The sequence below is a fragment of the Vulpes lagopus genome, chromosome 8, assembly GCF_018345385.1.
Source record: "Vulpes lagopus strain Blue_001 chromosome 8, ASM1834538v1, whole genome shotgun sequence".
NCBI lineage: Eukaryota > Metazoa > Chordata > Mammalia > Carnivora > Canidae > Vulpes > Vulpes lagopus.
In genome coordinates, this window is record NC_054831.1 from 92081964 (window position 1) to 92103706 (window position 21743).

The 21743-nt window shown below is 37.9% G+C and overlaps 1 protein-coding gene across 2 annotated transcripts in view; it reads right to left on the reverse strand.

The window, feature by feature from the left end:
• The window catches only part of DHX29 (DExH-box helicase 29), a 50609-nt gene that overhangs the window by 18428 nt on the left and 10438 nt on the right, over positions 1-21743 (reverse strand). For both annotated transcript variants that reach the window (XR_005989358.1, XM_041765630.1), the window contains exons 5-14: positions 20990-21132; positions 18903-19031; positions 15136-15262; positions 14276-14434; positions 11726-11891; positions 11351-11474; positions 9332-9940; positions 7370-7513; positions 2062-2238; positions 1274-1414 (exon numbers count right to left, since the gene is read on the reverse strand). Coding sequence is in view for 1 of the 2 variants with exons in the window: in XM_041765630.1 (XP_041621564.1) it covers positions 1274-1414; positions 2062-2238; positions 7370-7513; positions 9332-9940; positions 11351-11474; positions 11726-11891; positions 14276-14434; positions 15136-15262; positions 18903-19031; positions 20990-21132 (1919 nt within the window). In the remaining variant the exon portion in view is untranslated. The remainder of the gene's footprint in view (positions 1-1273; positions 1415-2061; positions 2239-7369; positions 7514-9331; positions 9941-11350; positions 11475-11725; positions 11892-14275; positions 14435-15135; positions 15263-18902; positions 19032-20989; positions 21133-21743) is intronic.

Here is a 21743-nt window from a genome sequence, read left to right on the forward strand (position 1 = left end):
TTCTTTCTTTCTTTCTTTCTTTCTTTCTTTCTTTCTTTCTTTCTTTCTTTCTTTCTCTCTCTCTCTCTCTCTCTCTCCCTCTCTTTCTTTCTTTCTCTCTCTTTCTCTTTCTTTTCTTTTTCTTTCTTTCTTTCCTTTCTTTCTTTCTTTCGACAAAAAGAGAGATGCAGAGACCTAGCCAGAGGGAGAAGCAGGCTCCATGCACACAGCCCAATGTGGGACTCAATGCCAGGACCACGGGATCATGACTTGAGCCAAAGGCAGATGCTCAACCACTGAGCCACCTAGGTGTCCCCTCATAATGACTTTAATAAGCAGTTTATATCTGCCTCATTCCTATTAGATTCTCCTTTGGTTGCTGAATTTCAATTATCTCTTTTGAAATACCTTTATATTCTGATGTCCTTTAGTTTCTAGTTGCTATCTCTGGAATATTAGGGAAAGATTTTAGTTTTTGCTTTCTGGATTTATCTCCTTAATGAGAAGATAAAGTAACTTCGTGTTTCCATCATATTGGATATAAGCACAAAATCTCATTGATACAATAAAAATACTAGATATAGTACCACTAGCTAAGATGGAGGATAATTTAGATTTTTTGACAGTTTTAAAAATAAACATGTCATTGAAACTAATTCTCTAGGAAGAAGTGTGCTTGCTCTAGACAGCCTCACTATATAGTCAAGGCTGGCTCATACCAGGACAGAAGTTGCTGAGAAAACAAATGGCAAACAACAATCTAGATTTTGGGCCTCCCCAACTCAACACCTGAGGTGTTGAGATTAAAACAAAATAATAACAAATTTACTCCTAAATAATTAATCATTGCTATAAAACAATAAAAGTTGCCTCTTATTTACATGGCCCTTGATTATTTATGTCTTTTTTTTTTTAAAGATTTATTTATTTATTCATGAGAGATACAGGTAGAAAGGCAGAGACATAGGCAGAGGGAGAAGCAGGCTCCTCGTAGGGAGCCTGATATGGGACTTGATCCTGGGATCACAATCTGAGCCAAAGGCAGACGCTCAACCACTGAGCCACCGAGGCATCCCTATTTATGTCTATCTATATGGCCAAAATAATGTAAGAAGATAAAAATATCATAAACCAAAGATTAAAGAAATGACCTTTAAAATTTGCTCAAAATTCTATCTCTTTTCTACCAAAATATACACAAATCCACTGTGCCAGCCATATGATTTCAAACCTCTCAAAGAAGGTTTGCCCTGGGTATCACTATCAGATGTCTTTGAAATTGTTTTCTTTTTACCTGATACTTTTTAATTCCCCCTGCTTTGCTTGTAACATTAATGGTAATTTCTTCCTCTTCCTCCAGAAATTTCTGACAGTATTCTGAATCCTTCTCCAGTATAAAGCCCGTTTCTTCTACTATATCTTCAAGATGGAAAACCTACATAGATTAAGGCATATAAATGGTGAACTCAAATTCATTTCAGTAAACACTATTTTAAAGAGAATAAGGGGATCTTCCCTTCTGAATGTTACCAAATGTTAATTTATAATATTATGAGGAAAATCTTCTTTCTACATTATTTGCGAATAGAAAACTTAGCTGGTAGAGATGAATTTGTCCCTAGAAGTCTCAGGACAAATTACATTACAGTATGTAATTTTTATTTGTGAAAACTAATTAAGAGAGCAGTCTTTATAAGCTGAACCCAAAGCACAAATATTACGAAAAGAGGCAGAAAAGCAGCTTCAATAACAAGCCTAAATTTGAGAGGTTGGGTGCAAAAGGAGTTCCTTATTGCCAGGGAGCCACCCTCAATCTGGAAATAATGGTTTTGATATGGAAATGTTTTATGTTCTGTACTTCTTGGGTACATCTTTCAGCAGAATCCTTCCTTCCAGGCCATCCACCCTCAATCCAGGCAGCACCAGCCATCTGATTCCCAAGCCATCTCCAAGTCATCTCCAAGTCCTCTCCTGACTTGCAGTACTGCAGGACTAGGTATGGCTACTAGCCCTATCTTCTGGGGGAAATTCCCTGGTAGGAATGTAGCTTGTATTGATATACTCATTATAAAGAAAACTTACCTCAACAGGATAGCTTCTTCCTGAAATTCTGAGAATAGGGCAGTGTGTGAAATACGTAGAAAACTTTTCACTGTCTACAGTGGCACTCATTAGAATCAAGTGTAGATCAGAGCGTTTCTGTAAAATTTCCTTCAAGATAATTAGTAAGAAGTCTGACTGGACACTTCTTTCATGAACCTAGTATAAATGGAACAAAAAAATTAATCACATATAAGGTCTATTAAGAGGCCAAAATAATCACTCAAATAAAATTGGTTGGTAAGATTAGGTTATCTCCTAAATTTCCCTTAGAAGCAAAGCCAGGGGCAGCCCGGGGGGCTCGGGGTTTAGCGCCGCCTTCAGCCCAGGGCGTGATCCTGGAGACCCAGGACTGAGTCCCACATCAGGCTCCCTGCATGGAGCCTGCTTCTCCCTCGGCCTGTGTCTCTCCCTCTCTCTCTGTCGCTCATGAATAAATAAATAAAATATTAAAAAAAAAAAAAAGAAGCAAAGCCAGGGTGACTCCTAAAGTTCTGCCACTAATCTCAAACTGTACTGTCATCATTATCACAGGACAGATGCACTATATAGAAAAAGGGGGGTTGGTTAATAGGGATCTAGCAGGGTCTCAATGAATTGTCTAAGAAAAATGGTTTTTAATGCCCTTCTGGCACATACATTTAGGGAAGAACTGATGTGGTATATAGAACTCCCTATCTTCTGAATGTAATTATCTTCCAACTTTGTATATCCTGACTTATTTCTACCACGTTTTTATTTTGTAGGATTTAGGGCAGCATACAAATATTAAGTATATCAAGATAAGAAACTAAAACAGGTTTTATCATTCATTTGTTTGTAAGGGAGGCAGTAGTGGGTAAGTGTTCAGGTTCTGGAACCAACTGCTTGGGTTCAACTCTTCCTGGCCACTTACAGTATGACTTTAAGAATATTAAATATTTCTGGGTCTATTTCTTATTCTATAAAACAAGAATACCAATAATATAAACTTTGCAGAGTGATTTTAACAGTCGCAAAGCCCTTAGAACAGAGCCCAACAAATAGTAAGTACTTAGTATTGTGCTAGATGCTGGGGCTGTAAAAATGACCAAGACAGTTCTCTCCATTTCAGTTTATAGTCTAGTATACTGTATAGTATGGCTTTAAATTTACCTATGAAGGGTAGTTAATTCAGGAGGTCAGGAAATATACTAGGAGAAATTGCCATCAATGCTAAGAACAGAAGGCTGAGTTTGAAAAAAAGGAGGAGGAACAGGAGGCGAAAGGGCGAAGAAGTGGTCATGTATAAAATCATGTAAAGGGGTGCCTGGGTGGCTCAGTGGTTGAGCATCTGCCTTTGGCTCAGGTCGTGATCCCGGGGTCCTGGGATCAAGTTCCGCATCGGGCTCCCTATAGGGAGACTGCTTGTCCCTCTGCCTATGTTTCTGCTTCTGTGTGTCTCGCATGAATAAATAAAGTCTTTTTTTTTTTTAAATAAATAAAATCTTAAAAAATCATGGTAAAGAGAGGAATCACAATACATTTCAGGGACTGGAAAAACAAACATAATACCTTCAGCATGGGACAGGGCAAGAGATAAAGCAGGTGAAGTACTCGGTAAATTGCTGTGTAAAACCCTATGACTTTGCCCTAATGAGCTGGGGCAGTGACAAAAACATTTTAGGGGCACCTGGCTGCCCCAGTCAGAGGAGCATGCAATTTTTGATCTCAAGAGTTTTGAGTTCAAGCCCATATTGGGTATAAAGACTAGAGATTACTTAAAATCTTTATTTTTTTTAAAAGATTTTATTTATTCATGAGAGACACAGAGAGACAGAGAGAGAGGCAGAGACACAGGCAGAGGGAGAAGCAGGCTCCATTCAGGGAGCCTGACATGGGACTCAATCCCGGGTCTCCAGGATCACACCCTGGGCTGCAGGCGGCGCTAAACCGCTGCGCCACTGGGGCTGCCCTACTTAAAATCTTTAAAATAAACTTTTAAAGCAGGGGAATTATGTGGTCTGAGATTTTTTGTAAAAAAGGTAAGTGGCAGGGTGCCTGGGTGGTCAGTTAGTTAAGTGTCTTTCGGCTCAGGTCGTGATCTTAGGGTCCTGAGATCAGCTCAGAATGGGGGTCTGTGCTCAGTCAGGAGTCTGCTTCTGCCTCTTCCTCTGCCCCTCTCCACTGCTTGTGTACTCTAATAATAAAATCTTTTAAAAAAAGAGAATGGACTATAATGTGGAGAATGCAATGGAGAACAAAACAGAAAGGAAGTTTAATTAGAGGTTTTTGAATACTTAAAAAATAGCCTCTATAAGGCAATACTGGTTGAATATGGAGAAATATGAATGAATTTGAGAAAAGGAGAATTGACAGGACTAGGTGACTGGATTTATGGGATGTGGGAGAAAGACGGACGAATCCTAGGTATTCTTACTTGGGTGGTTTGACCAGGATCAGTAAATCAGACTGCCAATATTAAACTATGAAGGAATACCTTCCTGAAGTTGGTCTGGCTTTTAAATTAGAGTTTACCCTAAGGCAAGAATATATAATGGGGAAAAGACAGTCTTTTCAATAATAATGTTGGGAACTGGACTACTTTCTACATCATACACAGAATAAACTCAAAATGGATTAAAGTTCTAAATGTGAGATGATAAAACTCCTAAAAGAAACATAGGCAGTAATCTCATGGACACTGGCCTTAGCAATATTTTTATGGATGATGTCTCTTCAGGTAAGGGAAATAAAAGCAAAAATAAACTACTGGAACTATAACAAAATAAAAAGCTTTCGCACAGTGAAAGAAGCCATCAACAAAACAAAAAGTCGACCTAGTGAATGGGAGAAAATATCTGCAAATCATATATCCAGTAAGGGGTTAATATCCAAAATATATAAAGAACTTACAGTATTCCACACCAAAAAACCAAAATTTAAAAATGTATGGAGGATGTGAATAGACCTTTTTTCAAATAAGACATACAAATGGCCAAAAGACACATGAAAAGATGCTCAACATCACTAATCATCAAGGAAATACAAATCAAAATCACAACAAGCTATCACCTCACACCTGTCAGAATGGCTAGAATTAAAAACATAAGAGTTAAAAATCTTAAAAAAAAAAAAGGAAAAAGTTAAATACATTATGGGACATCCAAATTATGTACTATATAGCTATTAAAATTGTGTTTTTGTAGATGAAAGATGTGAAAAAAAATTTTTTTTTTTAAAGATTTTATTGGGATCCCTGGGTGGCGCAGCGGTTTGGCGCCTGCCTTTGGCCCAGGGTGCGATCCTGGAGACCTGGGTTCGAATCCCACGTCAGGCTCCCGGTGCATGGAGCCTGCTTCTCCCTCTGCCTGTGTCTCTGCCCCTCTCTCTCTGTGACTATCATAAATAAATAAAAATTTAAAAAAATTAAAAAAAAATAAAGATTTTATTATTTATGAGAGACACAGAGAAGCAGAGACACAGAGGGAAAAGCAGGCTCCCTGCTGGGAGCCCAATGTAGGACTTGATCCCAGGACCCAGGATCATGTCCTGAGCTGAAGGCAGATGCACAACCACTGAGCCACCCAGGTGTCCTAAATGATGTGAATAAAATTTAAAACATACATACATACTAAATACATATGCATAAAATATGCAAATTAAATGTTAACACTGATCTTTTTTCGGGGTTATGAGATTAAAAGTTTTTACCTTCATTTTTGTAACTTTCTATGTTTGTACTATTTTCTAACCAAATGGAGAAAAAATTACCCAATAATCTATATGTATTCTATTAATTAAAAATCAGTGAGTGAACTTTTACTACTACCTTCTGAACTTGGTGAATTAACAGACTCAAAAAACTTTATATCAGGAAAAAAATTTTAAATATTTCTTGAAGAAGGGAAATGCTATATATCTTATTTCTTCTTGATAAAAATAAGTTTTTTTTAAAGATCTTATTTATTCATGAGACACACACACAGAGAGAGGCAGAGACATAGGCAGAGGGAGAAGCAGGCTCCTCGCAGAGAGCCTGATGTAGGACTCGATCCCGGGATCATGCCTTGAGCCAAAGGCAGAGATGCTCAACCGCTGAGCCACCTTGACAAACTTATGTACAAAGCGAATCAGTTTACATATGCTAGGCTACTGTGCCATTTAAAACAATTGCCATAGGAAACTTTTCAATTTAAATATTCAATTTAAGTGTGCATTCAAATTTGATTCAGGGAGGGTAAATCTAGAGAGAAAGTGAAGAGCTCTCTTTTTTTTAAGAATCAAAATCCTTTAACAACTAAATGTAGTTGAGAATCAGTGTCCTGGTTAGACCACAGACTGTAGCCAGATGGCCTCAGTTTGAACCCCCAGTTTCAGAACTTACTGGCTTTGTGAACTTATACAAGGTATTATAACATCTCTGTGCCTCAGTTTGACAACTGTCAAACAGAGGTAAGAATATATAACTTCACTGGAGTGCATGAAGGATTAAATGAATTTATATATATAAAACCAGAATAGGGGATCCCTGGGTGGCGCAGCGGTTAGGCGCCTGCCTTTGGCCCAGGGCGCGATCCTGGAGACCCGGGATCGAATCCCACGTTGGGCTCCCAGTGCGTGGAGCCTGCTTCTGCCTCTGCCTGTGTCTCTGCCTCTCTCTCTCTCTCTCTGTATGACTATCATAAATAAATTAAAAAAAAAAAAAAACACCAGAATAGCATCTAGCATATAGTAAATGTCATTTTTCTTTTTTTAAGACTTTATTCATGAGAGACAGAGAGAGAGAGAGGCAGAAACACAGGCAGAGAGAGAAGCAGGCTCCATGCAGGGAGCCCGATGTGGCACTCGATCCCTGGACTCCGGCATCACGCCCTGGGCCCAAGGCAGGCACTAAACCACTAAGCCACCTGGGGATCCCTGTCATATGGTATTAAATCAATTAACATGAGACACATTTGCTAGAGGAAATTAAATAATTATATGTAACGCGTCTGGTATTTAAGGATGAAGAAAATGTTAGCTAGTATTAGAAATAGCATCTTTTTATGTTTTTTTTTCTTTTTATGTTTTTAATTATTTTATTTACTATTTATTTATTTGACAGAGAGCAATTGAGCGTGTGCACAAGCAGGCAGAGCAGCATGCAGAGGGAGAGAGAGAAGCAAGTCCCTGCTGAACAAAGAACCTGACACAGGGCTTGATCCCAGGACACTGCATGACCTGAGCTAAAGGCAGATGCTTAACTGACTAAGCCACCCAGATGCCCTGAAATAGCATCTTTTTAATATGAAATTGTTTTGAATTTATCTCAACTTTAGAATATACTCACCTCATCTACAATAACATGAGATACATTAGTTAGGAGACCATCTTCTTGAAGTTTCCTTAGCAAAACCCCTGTTGTACAATACAGTAACCTTGTAGATTCACTAGCTCGAGATTCCATCCGGATCTGATATCCACACAAAGAATTCTGAAGGGAGAACACAAGGTTAAGATTAGATTCTCACAAGTGATCTGGGAAACAAGCACTAAGAAATGTAGCACAGGTGCTAATCCTAGGAGCATCTTAAGTAAATCCATCTATTTATTAAGATTTTATTTATTTATTCATGAAAGAGAGAGAGAGAGGCAGAGACACAGGCAGAGGGAGAAGCAGGCTCCATGGAGGGAGCCCGACATGGGGACTCGATCCTGGGTCTCCAGGATCACACCCCAGGCCGAAGGCAGTGCTAAACCGCTGAGCCACCCAGGCTGCCCAAGTAAATCTATTTAGTGAAATTTATTAATTAAAATTTCCCATGGTTTTCCAAGGATATAAAACTATAAAATCTGTTTTTCTTTTTATTTTTTGTTATTTTATTTTTTAAAGATTTTATTTATTCATGATAGACACAGAGAGAGAGAGAGGCAGAGACACAGGCGGAGGGAGAAGCAAGCTCCACGCCGGGAGCTCGATGCGGGACTCAATCACAGAATCCTGGGATCATGCCCTGAGCCAAAGGCAGATGCTCAACCACTGAGCCACCCAGAAGTCCCTGTTTTGCTAATTTTAAACAAGAAATACTTTTGTTCTTTCAAAGTCTTGAGATAAAAGTTGTTCACCCACTTTGGATACCATCCATATTATCCTATTCTTTTTGTATTTTTTTATGGGGGGGAGGGGCAAAGGATCAGGGAGAGACAGAATGTCAAGCCAACTTCCTGCCGAGCACAGAGCCTGATGTGGGGCTCAATCTCACAACCTCGAGATCATGACCTGAGCTGAAACCAAGAGCTGGACCCTTAACCAATTGAGCCACCCAGGTGCCAACATTATTCTTTCTAATTCAATTACCTTGGAACAAAATATTGAGGTAATCAGAGCAAAAATTTAGAGCAGTTCCTAAAATTTTCTAACAAGATTTCATAAAAGCTGTCACCATTAGTTGGTATTGTATCAGTGTTGCCTGATGGGAATCTTTAAGTTCCTTCTATTCCCACCACATTTAGTTTTCTTTTCAGTCATTCTTTTATTTGCTATGTGTGTACATGTCTGTAATCTTAACGTGAGTTCCTTATAAGATAGAAACTATCTCTTTTCCTCTTATATTCCATGAGAGAAACCCAGACCATCTATTACATTAAACATTTTTAATAAAGGGGTACCTGTCTTAAAGACAGAGGCAAAAATGTTAAAAGACCAACATCTCCAGAAAGAATGAGGACTTGGAATTCATCGTCATTGGTTCTAAGCAATTTATTATTTCTATATTTTGCAGTCATTCTGAATAAGGTTTGGCTAGTTTTGGGTGTGCTTATGTGGCAAAATGCACAAGAGATATTTAAGTATCTTTTCCTTTTTTTAAAAAATAAAGGGCTTGAGAACAGTCTAGCTTTTTCTTCTATATTGTTTTTTCCTTCTGTTTACTAAAAAGAATTAATGAAAATCAGGACTACATTCCACAGAAAAGATCTGCAGGACTTTGAGATTTATGATACTACAGTCAAATGTCTATTTGTCTATATTCTTTGTTCTCCTTAGCAGGTAACATATTTGAATATTCAGCTATTAAAGTGGATATATTTTTTCCTTGATATGAGAATTTTAATGACCGAAATACTAACAACCCTTTTACTATGAAGGAGGGTGACACAACACCCTTTGATGACCATCTATCAAAGAAAACAGGAAAAGTGCCTGAGATCAGCTACTGAACAACCTCTTACGTGGGACAGGTTCCATTTGGACCCCAAGAGCAAAGGTGACACGAGTAATGTCATCACTCACTCTAGTTGAACAACAGCTTACCCTTCCTCCAGGTCCATTTTCACAGCCCAACTCGTCACATACTCTTGTGGCTAAACTTACTGCTGAGATTCTTCGGGGCTGGGTGCAGACAATGTTACACTTACTCGTTCCCCACTCATTTAGAAGCAAATCTTCCAATAGGAAATGAGGTACTTGAGTACTTTTGCCACTCCCTGTTTCACCTGCTACAACCACTACCCGGTGCCTTTTAAGAGTTTCAACAATCGAATTCCTATGTTTGAACACAGGTAACTGTTGCCTTTCCTTTAGAAGTCTCTGGTATTTTGGTGTGCTCTGCAACTTTCTAAACAGGTTTCTAACAGGTTCTAAATCTTCTGCTTTTTCTGATTCCAAGGACAGTGCAGAAAAATCTTCATCAGAAACTAAATTTTCCCAAGATTCCTCAGGATCTTCAGAGTTTTCTCTCTTATTTTCAGAATGCTGTTGCTGCTGTTGCTGCTGCTGTTTCAATTTGTTCAGAAGTTTGGCAATAAAGAGATCACGTGGTTTATTGGTTTCCATTTTATTTAATTCTTCCTTTTTCTTTTCTGCATCACTCCACTCTAGCCAAACATCTCGGTAAGTGGGAGGAAGTAACTGATGTACTGACTATAACAGAAAAAAAGCAGCAGTTATGTTATTTTTACTAACTACTAGATACCAAAATTCAATAGGCTAGAACTTAGTCTTCCTTTTAAAATGTAATTTGTCTCTTAAACTAGTAAGTCATTACTCCAATATAAGATGCACATGCTTATTATATTTTTATATATAATTTATAAACAGCCTATCATATTCAGGCTTCTAGACTTACCAGCTCTGTGATCTTGGGCAAATAACCTCTCTGTCTCAGTTTCTACATTTGTAAAATGGGGGCTAGTATCTCCTTTATAGATATACTCTGAAGTACACTTTCAGTTAATACATGAAAAGTACTCATTCCTGGAACATAGGTAACTACTAAATACATTTTTATTATTTACTCCTGCAGTGGTGCTATGTAAATACGAAGATGATCCATAAAGCATTTCTGAGAGAGAGCTCCCTCTGAGATGCAGGTATTTAAGATTATTAGTCAAAGTATTTAAAATGAACTACAGTGGAGTCAATCTGAGTTACTCTAATTCTGTGGTATAAAATTATTTCTACAACAGTTTTCTCAATTAAGCTTAGCTTATGATACCTTTTTAGCAAAATAAGGGAAATAAAGGCATTAAGAACTTTTACTGCCAGAAACTGGAAAAGAACCTTGCTTAGAGTTCCACTTCAACAAGGTCTAAAATTTCCAGTGGTTCCAATTTCCCATGAAAAAAGATACACACATTTATTGTAAAAAAATGTTGACAATTCAACAATCCAAGAAAATAAGAGCTTCCTTTAGTAATCCTTTAATTTTTCCTTAACCTGAGAGCTTACAACCAATATAACCTAAACTGAAAACTGCATTTTCAAAGCAGAGAGAAAATGTAACATTAAAGAGAGATATTATAACATTTAGACATTAAACTGTCTAGAAATTTTCCTTACTTCAACCAATCTCGTACTACTTCTCTTAACCTATAAAATAGCATAGCTTGCAAAAGTGAACCACTGAAACGGTTCAGAGCCTCTGCCCTAAGGAAAGACTGAGCTATGTTTAGGGGCGAGAGAAGTAAAAATTATAAATAAGCAGAAATGAGGATTAATCTGAAGAAGCGGTAAGTAAAAACTGGCACCAAGGGCCATAATTAAAAACTACATTCCATATGCCCATCCAGTTTTTTTTTTTTTTTTTAAGATTTTATTTATTTATTCATGAGACACAGAGAGAGAGAGGCAGAGACACAGGCAGAGGGAGAAGCAGGCTCCATGCAGGGAGCCTGATGCAAAACTCGATCCTGGGACTCCAGGATGATGCCCTGGGCTGAAGGCAGGGCTAAACTGCTGAGCCACCCAGAGATCCCCTGCCCATCCAGTTTTATGTTGGCTACATATAGTCCACAAATGATTTTTGAAACACCTCAGTCTAAAAAGTCTCACCTGCCCTTTCACTAAACGATAAAGAGCTAGAGTTGCTCCCAAGTGCTGAGCTTGCATGCCATCTTCTGTTAAGATTGTAGGGCACACTACCAGTACATCGTCTTCAGACTTGATTACCCTTACCCTGCAAAGAAGCCAAAGAATTTTTAAAATGAAATTAATGAAGTAAAACAAGTCAGAATTCCATTAACATTGAACCTAAGTTTATCTAATTATTTAAATATAATATTTCCATGGAAGACACTGAACCTAGATAATTAATGATCAGCACTATCACCCAGAAATGTGGAAGGAGCAAGCTTCCTGAATGTCTACTTAACGCAGAAGAAACAAAGAGATTTTTCTAAGAGTTCATTCACAGTTAGAAAAACATACCTACATTTCCAGTATCTACCTACTGGAACTTTTTCAAAGGAAGGATTTGGACTCTTGGGAAGATTCTTCCTGACCCAATCGATCAGAAATTGTTTGGGAGACTTTCCAGTCCAGCTTCGAGCTGTATAGTCAAAATTTCTTACATCATGAGGTTCTTTCTTTTTCTCTAAAATGACAGACAAAGATTGATGCTTTAAAAATTATCACGCAATAATGTAGAATCTCTTTTGAGTGATGAAAGTCCTCTCATTTTGGGGAAAAAACTTTTAGAAGAGAACAAGTGAAAAAAGGACAAAAACTTGCTCTTCTACAAGTGGTGTAAGGAAATCCCCTGATTGGATAGAACCACGGAAAATCTGAATTGTTAAACATAAAGTATCCCGAGTAACTTCTTGTAAAGTATCTATGATACTATCCATGTGATGAATTATTTAGGGTACTCTGAACTACCTACCACATAGGAAGGGTAATCTTGGAAAAAAATAAAAATCAGATGTAATTTCTCTGCTTAACAGCTGCCACCACCACGACCACCTCATTGGCTTCATATTACATCTAAAATAAACTTCAAATTCTCTATGGTCCATCTCTGCCTATATGTTACCACTCTACCACCATGCTCACTATACTACATCCACACAGGAAAGACAGCTACCTCCCCTACTGCTCTGAGCCTGCCTGGCCTAACACAGTAGCCAACAGCCACAGGACAAACCTGAATTAATTACAATTAAACTTTCAGATTCTCAGTTGCATTATTCACATTATAAGCAACCAGTACTCGTATCTAGCTAGTAGCTGCCATATTAGCTAACTCAGATACAGAATATTTCTGTCAGAGCGTTCTGTTGAATTGTCTGCTCTAGATCTTTTCCACATTATTATTATTTTTAAAGATTTTATTTATTTATTCATGAGAGACACAGAGAGAGAGAGAGAGACAGAGATACAGGCAGAGGGATAAGCAGGCTCTATGCATGGAGCCCGATGTGGGACTCGATCCCGGGTCTCCAGGATCACATCCTGGGCTGAAGGTGGCGCTAAACCGCTGAGCCATCCGGACTGCCCTCTTTTCCACCTTAGACTGCAAATGTACCATCTCCCTCCTTAGAAGGCCCTTTTATTTTTATTTTTTAATTTTATTTATTTATTCATGAGAGAGAGAGAGAGAGGCAGAGACAGGCAGAGGGAGAAGCAGGCTCCACGCAGGGAGCCCGACGTGGGACTCCAGGATCATGCCCTGAGCCGAAGGCAGGAGCTTAACCACTGAGCCACCCAGGTGTCCCTAGAAGGCCCTTCCCATCAACATGTCACTGGACTGACACCTAATCATCTGTTGTATCTCAGAGCAAGTCATTAGCCCCCTTATCTCTATCATTAGAAGTCAGTTTTCTTGCTTTGATAGCACACATCACAATTTATAATTACATATGTATATTTGAAGCTTACCTCCCCTATAAGACCATATGCTTGAAGGGGGCCAGGACTAGGTTAATTTGTTAATAACTGTACACAAAGCAATTGACATTATGGACAAAGATTCAATAAATATTTATGAAACAGTGTATAATCAAAAAGATTGAAGGGACTCCTGGATAGGACAGTGATTGAGCGTCTGTCTTTCGCTCAGGGTGTGATCCCAGGACCCCGCATCAGGCTCTCCTAGAGGAGCTTGTTTCTCCCTCTACCTATGTCTCTGCCTCTCTGTGTGTCTCTTGTGAATAAATAAATAAAATCTTATAAAAAAAACTGACAATTTAGTATAGGACTTGACTATATTACAAATAAATATAAACTAACTATATCAATAATTTACTTAGCACAAATAAATGCAAGATTACACACATGGTGGCACGGCAGGACTCATGGTGGCTTAAAAGAGGTACTTTTTTTTTTTTAAAGATTTTATTTATTTATTTGTGAGAGACACACAGAGAGAGAGAGAGGCAGAGACACAGGCAGAAGGAGAAGCAGGCTCCATGCAGGGAGCCTGATGTGGGACTCGATCCTGGGATTCCAGGATCATGCCCCAGACCCAAAGCAGGCGCTAAACCGCTGAGCCACCCAGGGATCCCCAGAAGTGCTGTTTTGGGTTGAGCCTTGAAGCAAGGGAAAGGTCGGACAAGTAGGGGGTTAACAGGATGAGCAAAATCACGAAATAACATGTGGCTGTAGTACACAGCTGGGTGAATATGGCAGAAAGGCAGATTGTGGCAGAATGCAGTCTTCAATACGATGATAAAGGGCTTGGACTTATTACTGATCAAGGGTTTTTAACAGGGAACTCACATTCAGATGTGTGTTACAGAAAGAGAATTCTGGCAGGAATTTGGAGGATGGACTGGAAAGAGATGAGGCTGAAGCAAGATACTGGTAAATTATAAAATGCTATAAAAGTTATCATAATTATTATTTTTCCAAGAAAGTATGTGGAAGCCTAACTTTACTGCCAGCTTATGCAGTTTGCTAGAATGCAAAGTAACATTTCTCAATTTTATTTTCATTGACATTTTATTACTTACACCATGAAACACTTTCCCTTCATTTTACCTTTCTCTTCCTCAGTAGCAGCTACAGATTTTTCAAATAAGTTAAAGTTCAAAGCCTTTTCCTCTTCTGTGGCTACAGGAGGCTTTTTCCTTTCATTCTGTTGATGTGAAATCTTTATGGCTGGATTGAATACTGGATGGTCTTCTAAAGTTTCCATTTCTACCAAGAAAAAAGATCATGCTTTGTTGTATTTGTTTTTTTATGACTGTTTACTTTGCAAAGATGTTTTTTAAAGAAGACAGTATTCCTTCTTTTTCCTTGTAACCAAGTACTCAACACTTCCTACTTAAAATTTGTGCTAGAAGTCGGAGGCAATTTATTTTCACATCACACATTTTAAAGAAATTATTTAACAAAAGTAGAAGGTCTGGAAAAACATCCTTATTATTAACGAATACTCATGGAATTATATCCACCTGTCCTTCTTGAGGGAGGATGGTATTTTATGATATACATCAGACACTGACAAACTACGGCCTGCCAGTCAAATCTAGCCCCACTACCTGTTTCTTATAAGCTAAGAATGATTTTTATATTTTTAACCGGTTGAAAAAAAATAAATATATGATGACATGTGAAAATTATATGAAATTCCCATTTCAGAATCCATAAAGTTTTATGAAACCACAGCCATTCACTTATGTATTGTTCGTGGCTACTTCTATGCTGTGACAGCAGAGTTCAGTAATTGTGAGAGAGTCTATATGGCCTGTACACCCTACAGTATTTATTTGGCTTGTTACAGAAAGTCTCCCAATCCCATGTATAAACTGTTAGACAAACTAAAAAGAGGCAATCTCCATGCTAGGAAAGCAAAAACGAAAAGACATTTACACATCTAAGAATTTGGAAGTGTTTACCTCTTTGAAATTTCCTTATTTTTTCTTGAGCCTCTTTTTGGCCTTGCTTGTTTTTTTCTAGTTTAAAGGTAGCTGCTTGCTCCTTTGCATCCAGAAGTTTTGCTGCAAGATGCAAGTATCTTTCATTCTGTTCCAAATAAGATGATACAGAAATTTTAAAAAGAACAAAATGAGTTAATCAACTGTCAATGTATTACATCAAAACCGATGATCTTTTGGGGTGCATGGGTGGCTCAGTGATTAAGTGTCTGCCTTCAGCTCAGGTAGTGATCCCAAGGTCCTGGGATCAAGTCCCGCATTGGACACCCCATAGAACCTGCTTCTCCCTCTGCCTATGTCTCTGCCTCTCTCTCTGTGTCTCATGAATAAATACAATCTTAAGAAAAAAACAAAACACCTGTGATCTTTTGATCTTATTCTTTGTTTTTTCTTTTTTTTTTTTTTTTAAAGACTTTATCTATTTATTCATGAGAGACACAGAGAGAGACAGAGACACAGGCAGAGGGAGAAGCAGGCTCTCTGCGAGGAGCCCGATGCAGGACTCAATCACCGATCCTGAGATCATGCCAAGAACCAAAGGCAGATACCAACCGCTGAGCCACCCAGGTGTCCCTGATCTTCTTCTTTGATCTAGCACATCTACTTATAGAAATTTTTCTCAGAGAAATAATACAAAGGTGCAAATTTGCAGGTACATATAAACAATACTGCAAAAAACAAAAAAAACAAAAAAAACAAAAAAAAAAAACAAAAAAAAGACACAATACTGCAGTACTGCCTGAAAAAGAAAAACTGCAAATCAAGTGTGTACCACATCTACAGAAAAAATTAATTGGCTACTAGAAAAAAAATGAGAGAGTAAAAGAATGAGCGTGATCCATATGGAGAACTTCCGTGACATGTTAAATAAAATTTAAAAACTACAGAATAAAAAGTAAATGTGAGTTCATTTCTGTAAAAGGAAAATATCTTATTTTTATGCATTTTATAAATACATGTTTTTAAAGGACTGTATCAGTAATAAGATAATAATACTCATTTGAAAGTTATCTTTCCATAATCTCCTTCTTGTAGAAGAGTCAGGGACATTAAAAAAAAAAAAAAAAAAAGGCCTCTGGGGAAAAGGGAAGTAGTAAGACTTAAGAATCTGACTCTGCTGAGCAAAAAGTTTTGTTTTTTTTTTTTAATTTCTATTTATTTATGATAGTCACAGAGAGAGAGAGAGAGAGAGAGAGAGAGAGAGAGGCAGAGACACAGGCAGAGGGAGAAGCAGGCTCCACGCACTGGGAGCCCGATGTGGGATTCGATCCCGGGTCTCCAGGATCGCGCCCCAGGCCAAAGGCAGGCACCAAACCGCTGCGCCACCCAGGATCCCAAACAGACACATTTTTAAGTTAAACTCAAATTTCTGCTTTTTTCCTTAGATTGATAAGGGACAGGTGAGATGCATCAATGTATGGGGTGGAGAAGGTAAGGGCATAATGCTGCTATGAAACAGAACTATAAAGATGAAGGAACAAGAGATAAACTAAGTCTGCACATGCAGCTGAATTCTGGGACCACTCTATGTAGAACACATACAATACAGTGTTACCAGGTAGAAGAGTTAGCTCTCTTCTCTTCATCACCCAAATGACACTCATTCTTTCAGCAGTCCTACCTCTGCCACTGATAACACCATTGCTCCACCAGCAAATCTGTTTTTGGTTTTGTTAAGCTTTGTATTAGGTAAATCAACAGTTTCTCTGAATTCTTGCTTTAAAGGTTTCTGTTCTTTTCCAATTCAGAGTCTTATTATTTTACACCTGAGGAAGTGCAACAGCTACCAAAATGGCTTCCCTATCCTTTCCAAATCACCTAGAATGCTATTCAATGTTCCAAACCACCTTTACCAAACACTACTAAATCTGACCTACAATATCAAATTCTCCTTATAATTCACCTGCCCCCATGCTTCGGTGATTCTTCCTAAGAGGAAAAGCCAAATTCATTTTTTAGGCATCAAAATCTTCTGGTATCAGCTAAACTCACCTGTTTACTCCTACCTGGCAGTACTCATCTACGTTTTTTGCTCTGTATAGACTCATTAACTGTCTAACACCCAAAGGCCCCTTACACAATTCCACTTCTGTACCCTGTTCATACTGTCTCACCCATCTGGACCATCTTCCTTTTCCTGCCCATGTGCACTCCATCCACCCTTCAAGTTCCACCCTTGGCTTTGCAGGCTTAAGCAAATGCTCCAATCAGAAGAGACCCTGTTTGAACCTCAACATAGACTTGTACTGTCCTAAATTCTTTTTGTTTGTATTAGCTTAATACAGGCACATAGTTAAAAAAAAAAAAGCTTATAGGACATAGAAGAGTCTAAAAAAAGAGGTCTCCCTTCCTTTCTAGCACCCCAGTCCTAATCATTAATAATAGCTTCTTGCAAATCTTCCCAGATCTTTTCTGTGCATACATAGGAATGCAAATATATGTATTTTTTTCTTTTACACAAATGGGTTCTGCAACTTCCCTTTTTTCTTTCTAAATCAATTTCACTATGGTATAATTTACATACAATAAAATACACCCATGTGAGTGTACAAGTAAATGAGTTTGACAAATGTATATATCTGTGTAATCACTATCATAACAAAGATATAAAACATTCTCATCATCCCCAAAAGTTTCCCTTCCTGCCTCTGGATTCAAGCAACCACTGATCTGCCTTTTTTGTCACTACTGAATGATTTTGCATGAATGACTTTTCTAGAATTTAATATAATAATTACACATGTACTCATTTGTGCCTGGCTTCTTTCATTCAAGTATGTTTTAGAGAGTTGCTTGCAGTGTTTGGCTATTAGGAATATAAGGCTGCTATGAAATTTCACATGCAGGTTTTTTTCCCGGACATGTTTTCTTTTTTCTTGAATAAATACGTAGGAATGAAACTGTTAGGTCATTTGTTAAGTGTATGTTTAACTTCATAAGAAAGTGCCAGTTTTCCAAAGTGGATGTACTATTTTACACTCCCAAAATCAATGTCTGAGTGTGCCCGTTGCTCCATGCTCTCCCAATACTTGGTATTACTCAACTCTTTAATCATAGCCATTTTGATGAATATAAAATAGTATCTCATTATAAGTTTTGTTTTCATTTCTCTGACGACTAATGATCTTGAAATTATTTTTATATGTTTACTGGCCATCCATGCATCTGTTTTCATAAAGTGTCTGTTGTCCTTTTAAAACATCTTTATAAATTCTAGACAGAACTCTTCTGTCAGACATAGATATTGTAATATTTTCTTCCTACAATGTTTCCATTTAACCTTACATTTTTAGTTTCTCTTATGATACTTAGGTTTTTTCTTACCAGTCCACAGATATCCTCTGTAAAGAAATGTGCCTTTTATTATCCAAGGAATTTAGCATACTCCCTCCCTACAAATGATAATCATTTAAAAATATTTGATGACTATCTCTTTAAACACGGGAGGACTGTAAGTAACAGCTACTGAGCAGTTATTCTGTGCCATTGCTATTTTGCTATTTATAAGTTTTATTTTGTTTTATCTTCATATCAACTCCTAGAGGTCCGTCCTTCCTTCCTTCCTTCCTTCCTTCCTTCCTTCCTTCCTTCCTTCCTTTCCTTCCGTCCTTCCTTTCTTTTGAGGTAGGTATTTCTTTAATTACAAAGGTGAAAACTAAGTCACAGAAAAGTTAAATATGTTGCCTATGAATATCCAGCTAGAAGCCTAATACAAATTTCTAACTCACAGGGTCAAATTTTTCCTCCTCTTCTAAACTTTTAGAATTCTCACTCTTTTCTTCTTCATTCTGCTGTTCAGCATACCGCAAGATCCATTCTTTCATATTTACTTCCAAATTTTTTTCTTCCTTTTTGGGCTGAAAGGAAAAACAAATATCTGAAAAACCAAAGTTAGAAAAAGGTGTCAAACTATCATTAAGTGTCCTTGTTTTACTATTTTTTCTTACACTCAGAAACAGGAGATACATAAGCTTCAATAATATTACATACTGTTCTACGAAGGACAAATGAATTCAACATTACTTTAAGAAGCCCAAACCTGCAAAATCCAAAAAACATGTTTATATAAAGAAGCAAAAAAAGAAAAGAATGGTTAAACAGTAGCGTTATGCCTTAAAAACAGTGGTTTTCTGGCAATTATGCTGTCCAGATTTTTGTTTTTGTTTTCAGGCTTTACCGAGGTATAATTGATATATTTAAAAAGTGTACATATTTATTTATTTATTTTGTCTTTTTAAAAAGATTTTTTACTTATTCATGAGAGACACACAGAGAGAGAGAGGCAGAGACACATGCAGAGGGAGAAGCAGGCTCCATGCAGGGAGCCTGACATGGGACTCAATCCCAGGACTCCAGGATCACACAGAGCCTAAAGGCAGATGCTCAACCACTAAGCCGTCCAGGCGTCCCAAAATTGTACATATTTAATGTGCATATTAATATATCAATTACATACTAGTTTATCGTAACGTATATTTAAGCTTGTCATTTTGATGAGTTTGGACATATGCATACACTCGTGATCACTACAATCAAGGCACTAAACTTATCCATCATCTCCAAACCCCTGTGTTCTTTTGTTCATGTGTGTTGGTGGGAGTGAAGAGTGGTGGCTGTAGTAAAAACACTTAACATGTCATCTATCCTCTGAATGTATTTTACAGTGTACAATATTTTTTTTTTTAAAGATTTTATTTATTTATTCACGAGAGACACAGAGAGAGAGGCAGAGACATAGGCAGAGGGAGAAGCAGGCTCCATGCAGGAAGCCCGACGTGGGACTTGATCCCAGGAGCCTGGGATCACGCCCTGAGTCCAAGGCAGATGCTCAACCACTGAGCCACCCAGGCATCCCTAAAGTGCACAATATTTTTTTTTTTTTAAATTTTTATTTATCTATGATAGTCACAGAGAGAGAGAGGCAGAGACACAGGCAGAGGGAGAAGCAGGCTCCATGCTTGGGAGCCCGATGTGGGATTCGATCCCGGGTCTCCAGGATCGCGTCCCGGGCCAAAGGCAGGCGCCAAACCGCTGCGGCACCCAGGGATCCCCCTAAAGTGCACAATATTGTATTAACTATAGGCATTATGTTACACAGATCTCTAGAACTTTTTCATCTTGTGTAAATGAAACTTTTAACAATTAGACATTTCCCCACTTCCCCCTCTCCTCCCTTCACCTCCAGTAAATACCATTCTATTCTCTTCTATGAATTTGACTATTTTGGATACGTCGCATAAGTGAAATCATGTAGTATCTATCTTTCTATGACTGGCTTATTTCACTTAGCATAATGTCCTCCAGGTTTAACCACGTTCACAGAGGTTTTATGATACGCAGATTATTTAAGTGTAATGCCCTAGTGAAGTACACCTTCTAGTAGTCATGCCTTTCTGTAATCCCCTTCCACATGTATTTTGGAATTGGCCACGTGGAAAGAGGAATGCCTGGCTAGCCCCCTAGCTGAGGCACTAGTCCTATGAGTAAAGAAACCATTTTGGATATTTCAGCCTAAGAAGATAACTTGTGGAATAGAAGGACTAACCAACTGAGCCCAGTCCAGACTACAGAATCTAAAGAAGTTAATTGCTGGTTTAAGCCACTATATATTTGGGTGTTTTGTTATGCAGCAAAACATTACTAAAACAGTGACAGAAGAGCCTGGCAAACCAATTAATTATTTTCAATAAGCAAAAATCTTTTTTTTTTTTCAATAAGCAAAAATCTTATGGCAACCTAGTATTTCTACTCATGAACTGTTACATGTGCTTCATTCTGATTTCATACAACTTCAAATGTTTAATTTTTAAATTACCTTAATCTTAGTATCTTCTTGTTTTTTGGTTTTAGATTGCAATGGAGGGGAAACAGTGGCTGGTATTTGAGGAGACTGGAATTTTGGCCTACTTTTAGGTTGCTGTTCTTCAAATTCTTGACTGAATCCTTCAGGAAGTGCATCTTAAAAATCAGAATAAAAAAACATGCATATGATACATAAAACAAGCATCTGCATTCATTAAACATACACATAAACCTTGCCTAGACAAACAGCACCTTTCTTTCTTTCTTCCATCCCTCATTGCCTAAGAATAGAAATCCTATGATGAACCTGGCTTTACTGTCAAAGTAGGAATGGGAACACTCATCAGATAGCTAGCCCACCTCTTTTTGGCCATTTATTTCACACTCAATGTGTTAGGCTTCTAAATTTTTATAAAACGATTTGAACCTTTCCCAACTCTTTGGTTGCCTGTCATAGTATATGGCAGGATCCTTACTCAGTCGTTTGCACTCCAGCTTCTTGCCAAAGATTACAACCCTCGTTAAATCAAATTTATCCAAAGCCAGGTGGCCCAAATTTCTGAACCCAAACCAGCCAGATAAGTTATAGGCAGGCAAACTTTGAAAATTTGTTGTATTAATTGCCTTGTAAGATGACTACTGACAACTGAAAGTAAGCACAAAAAATAATTTCTTCTTGCATGGACTACAACCTCTGAAAATACACTGTAAAGAATGAAAAAGGGTGAGAACATTTGCAAAATAATTATAACACAATGAAAACATTT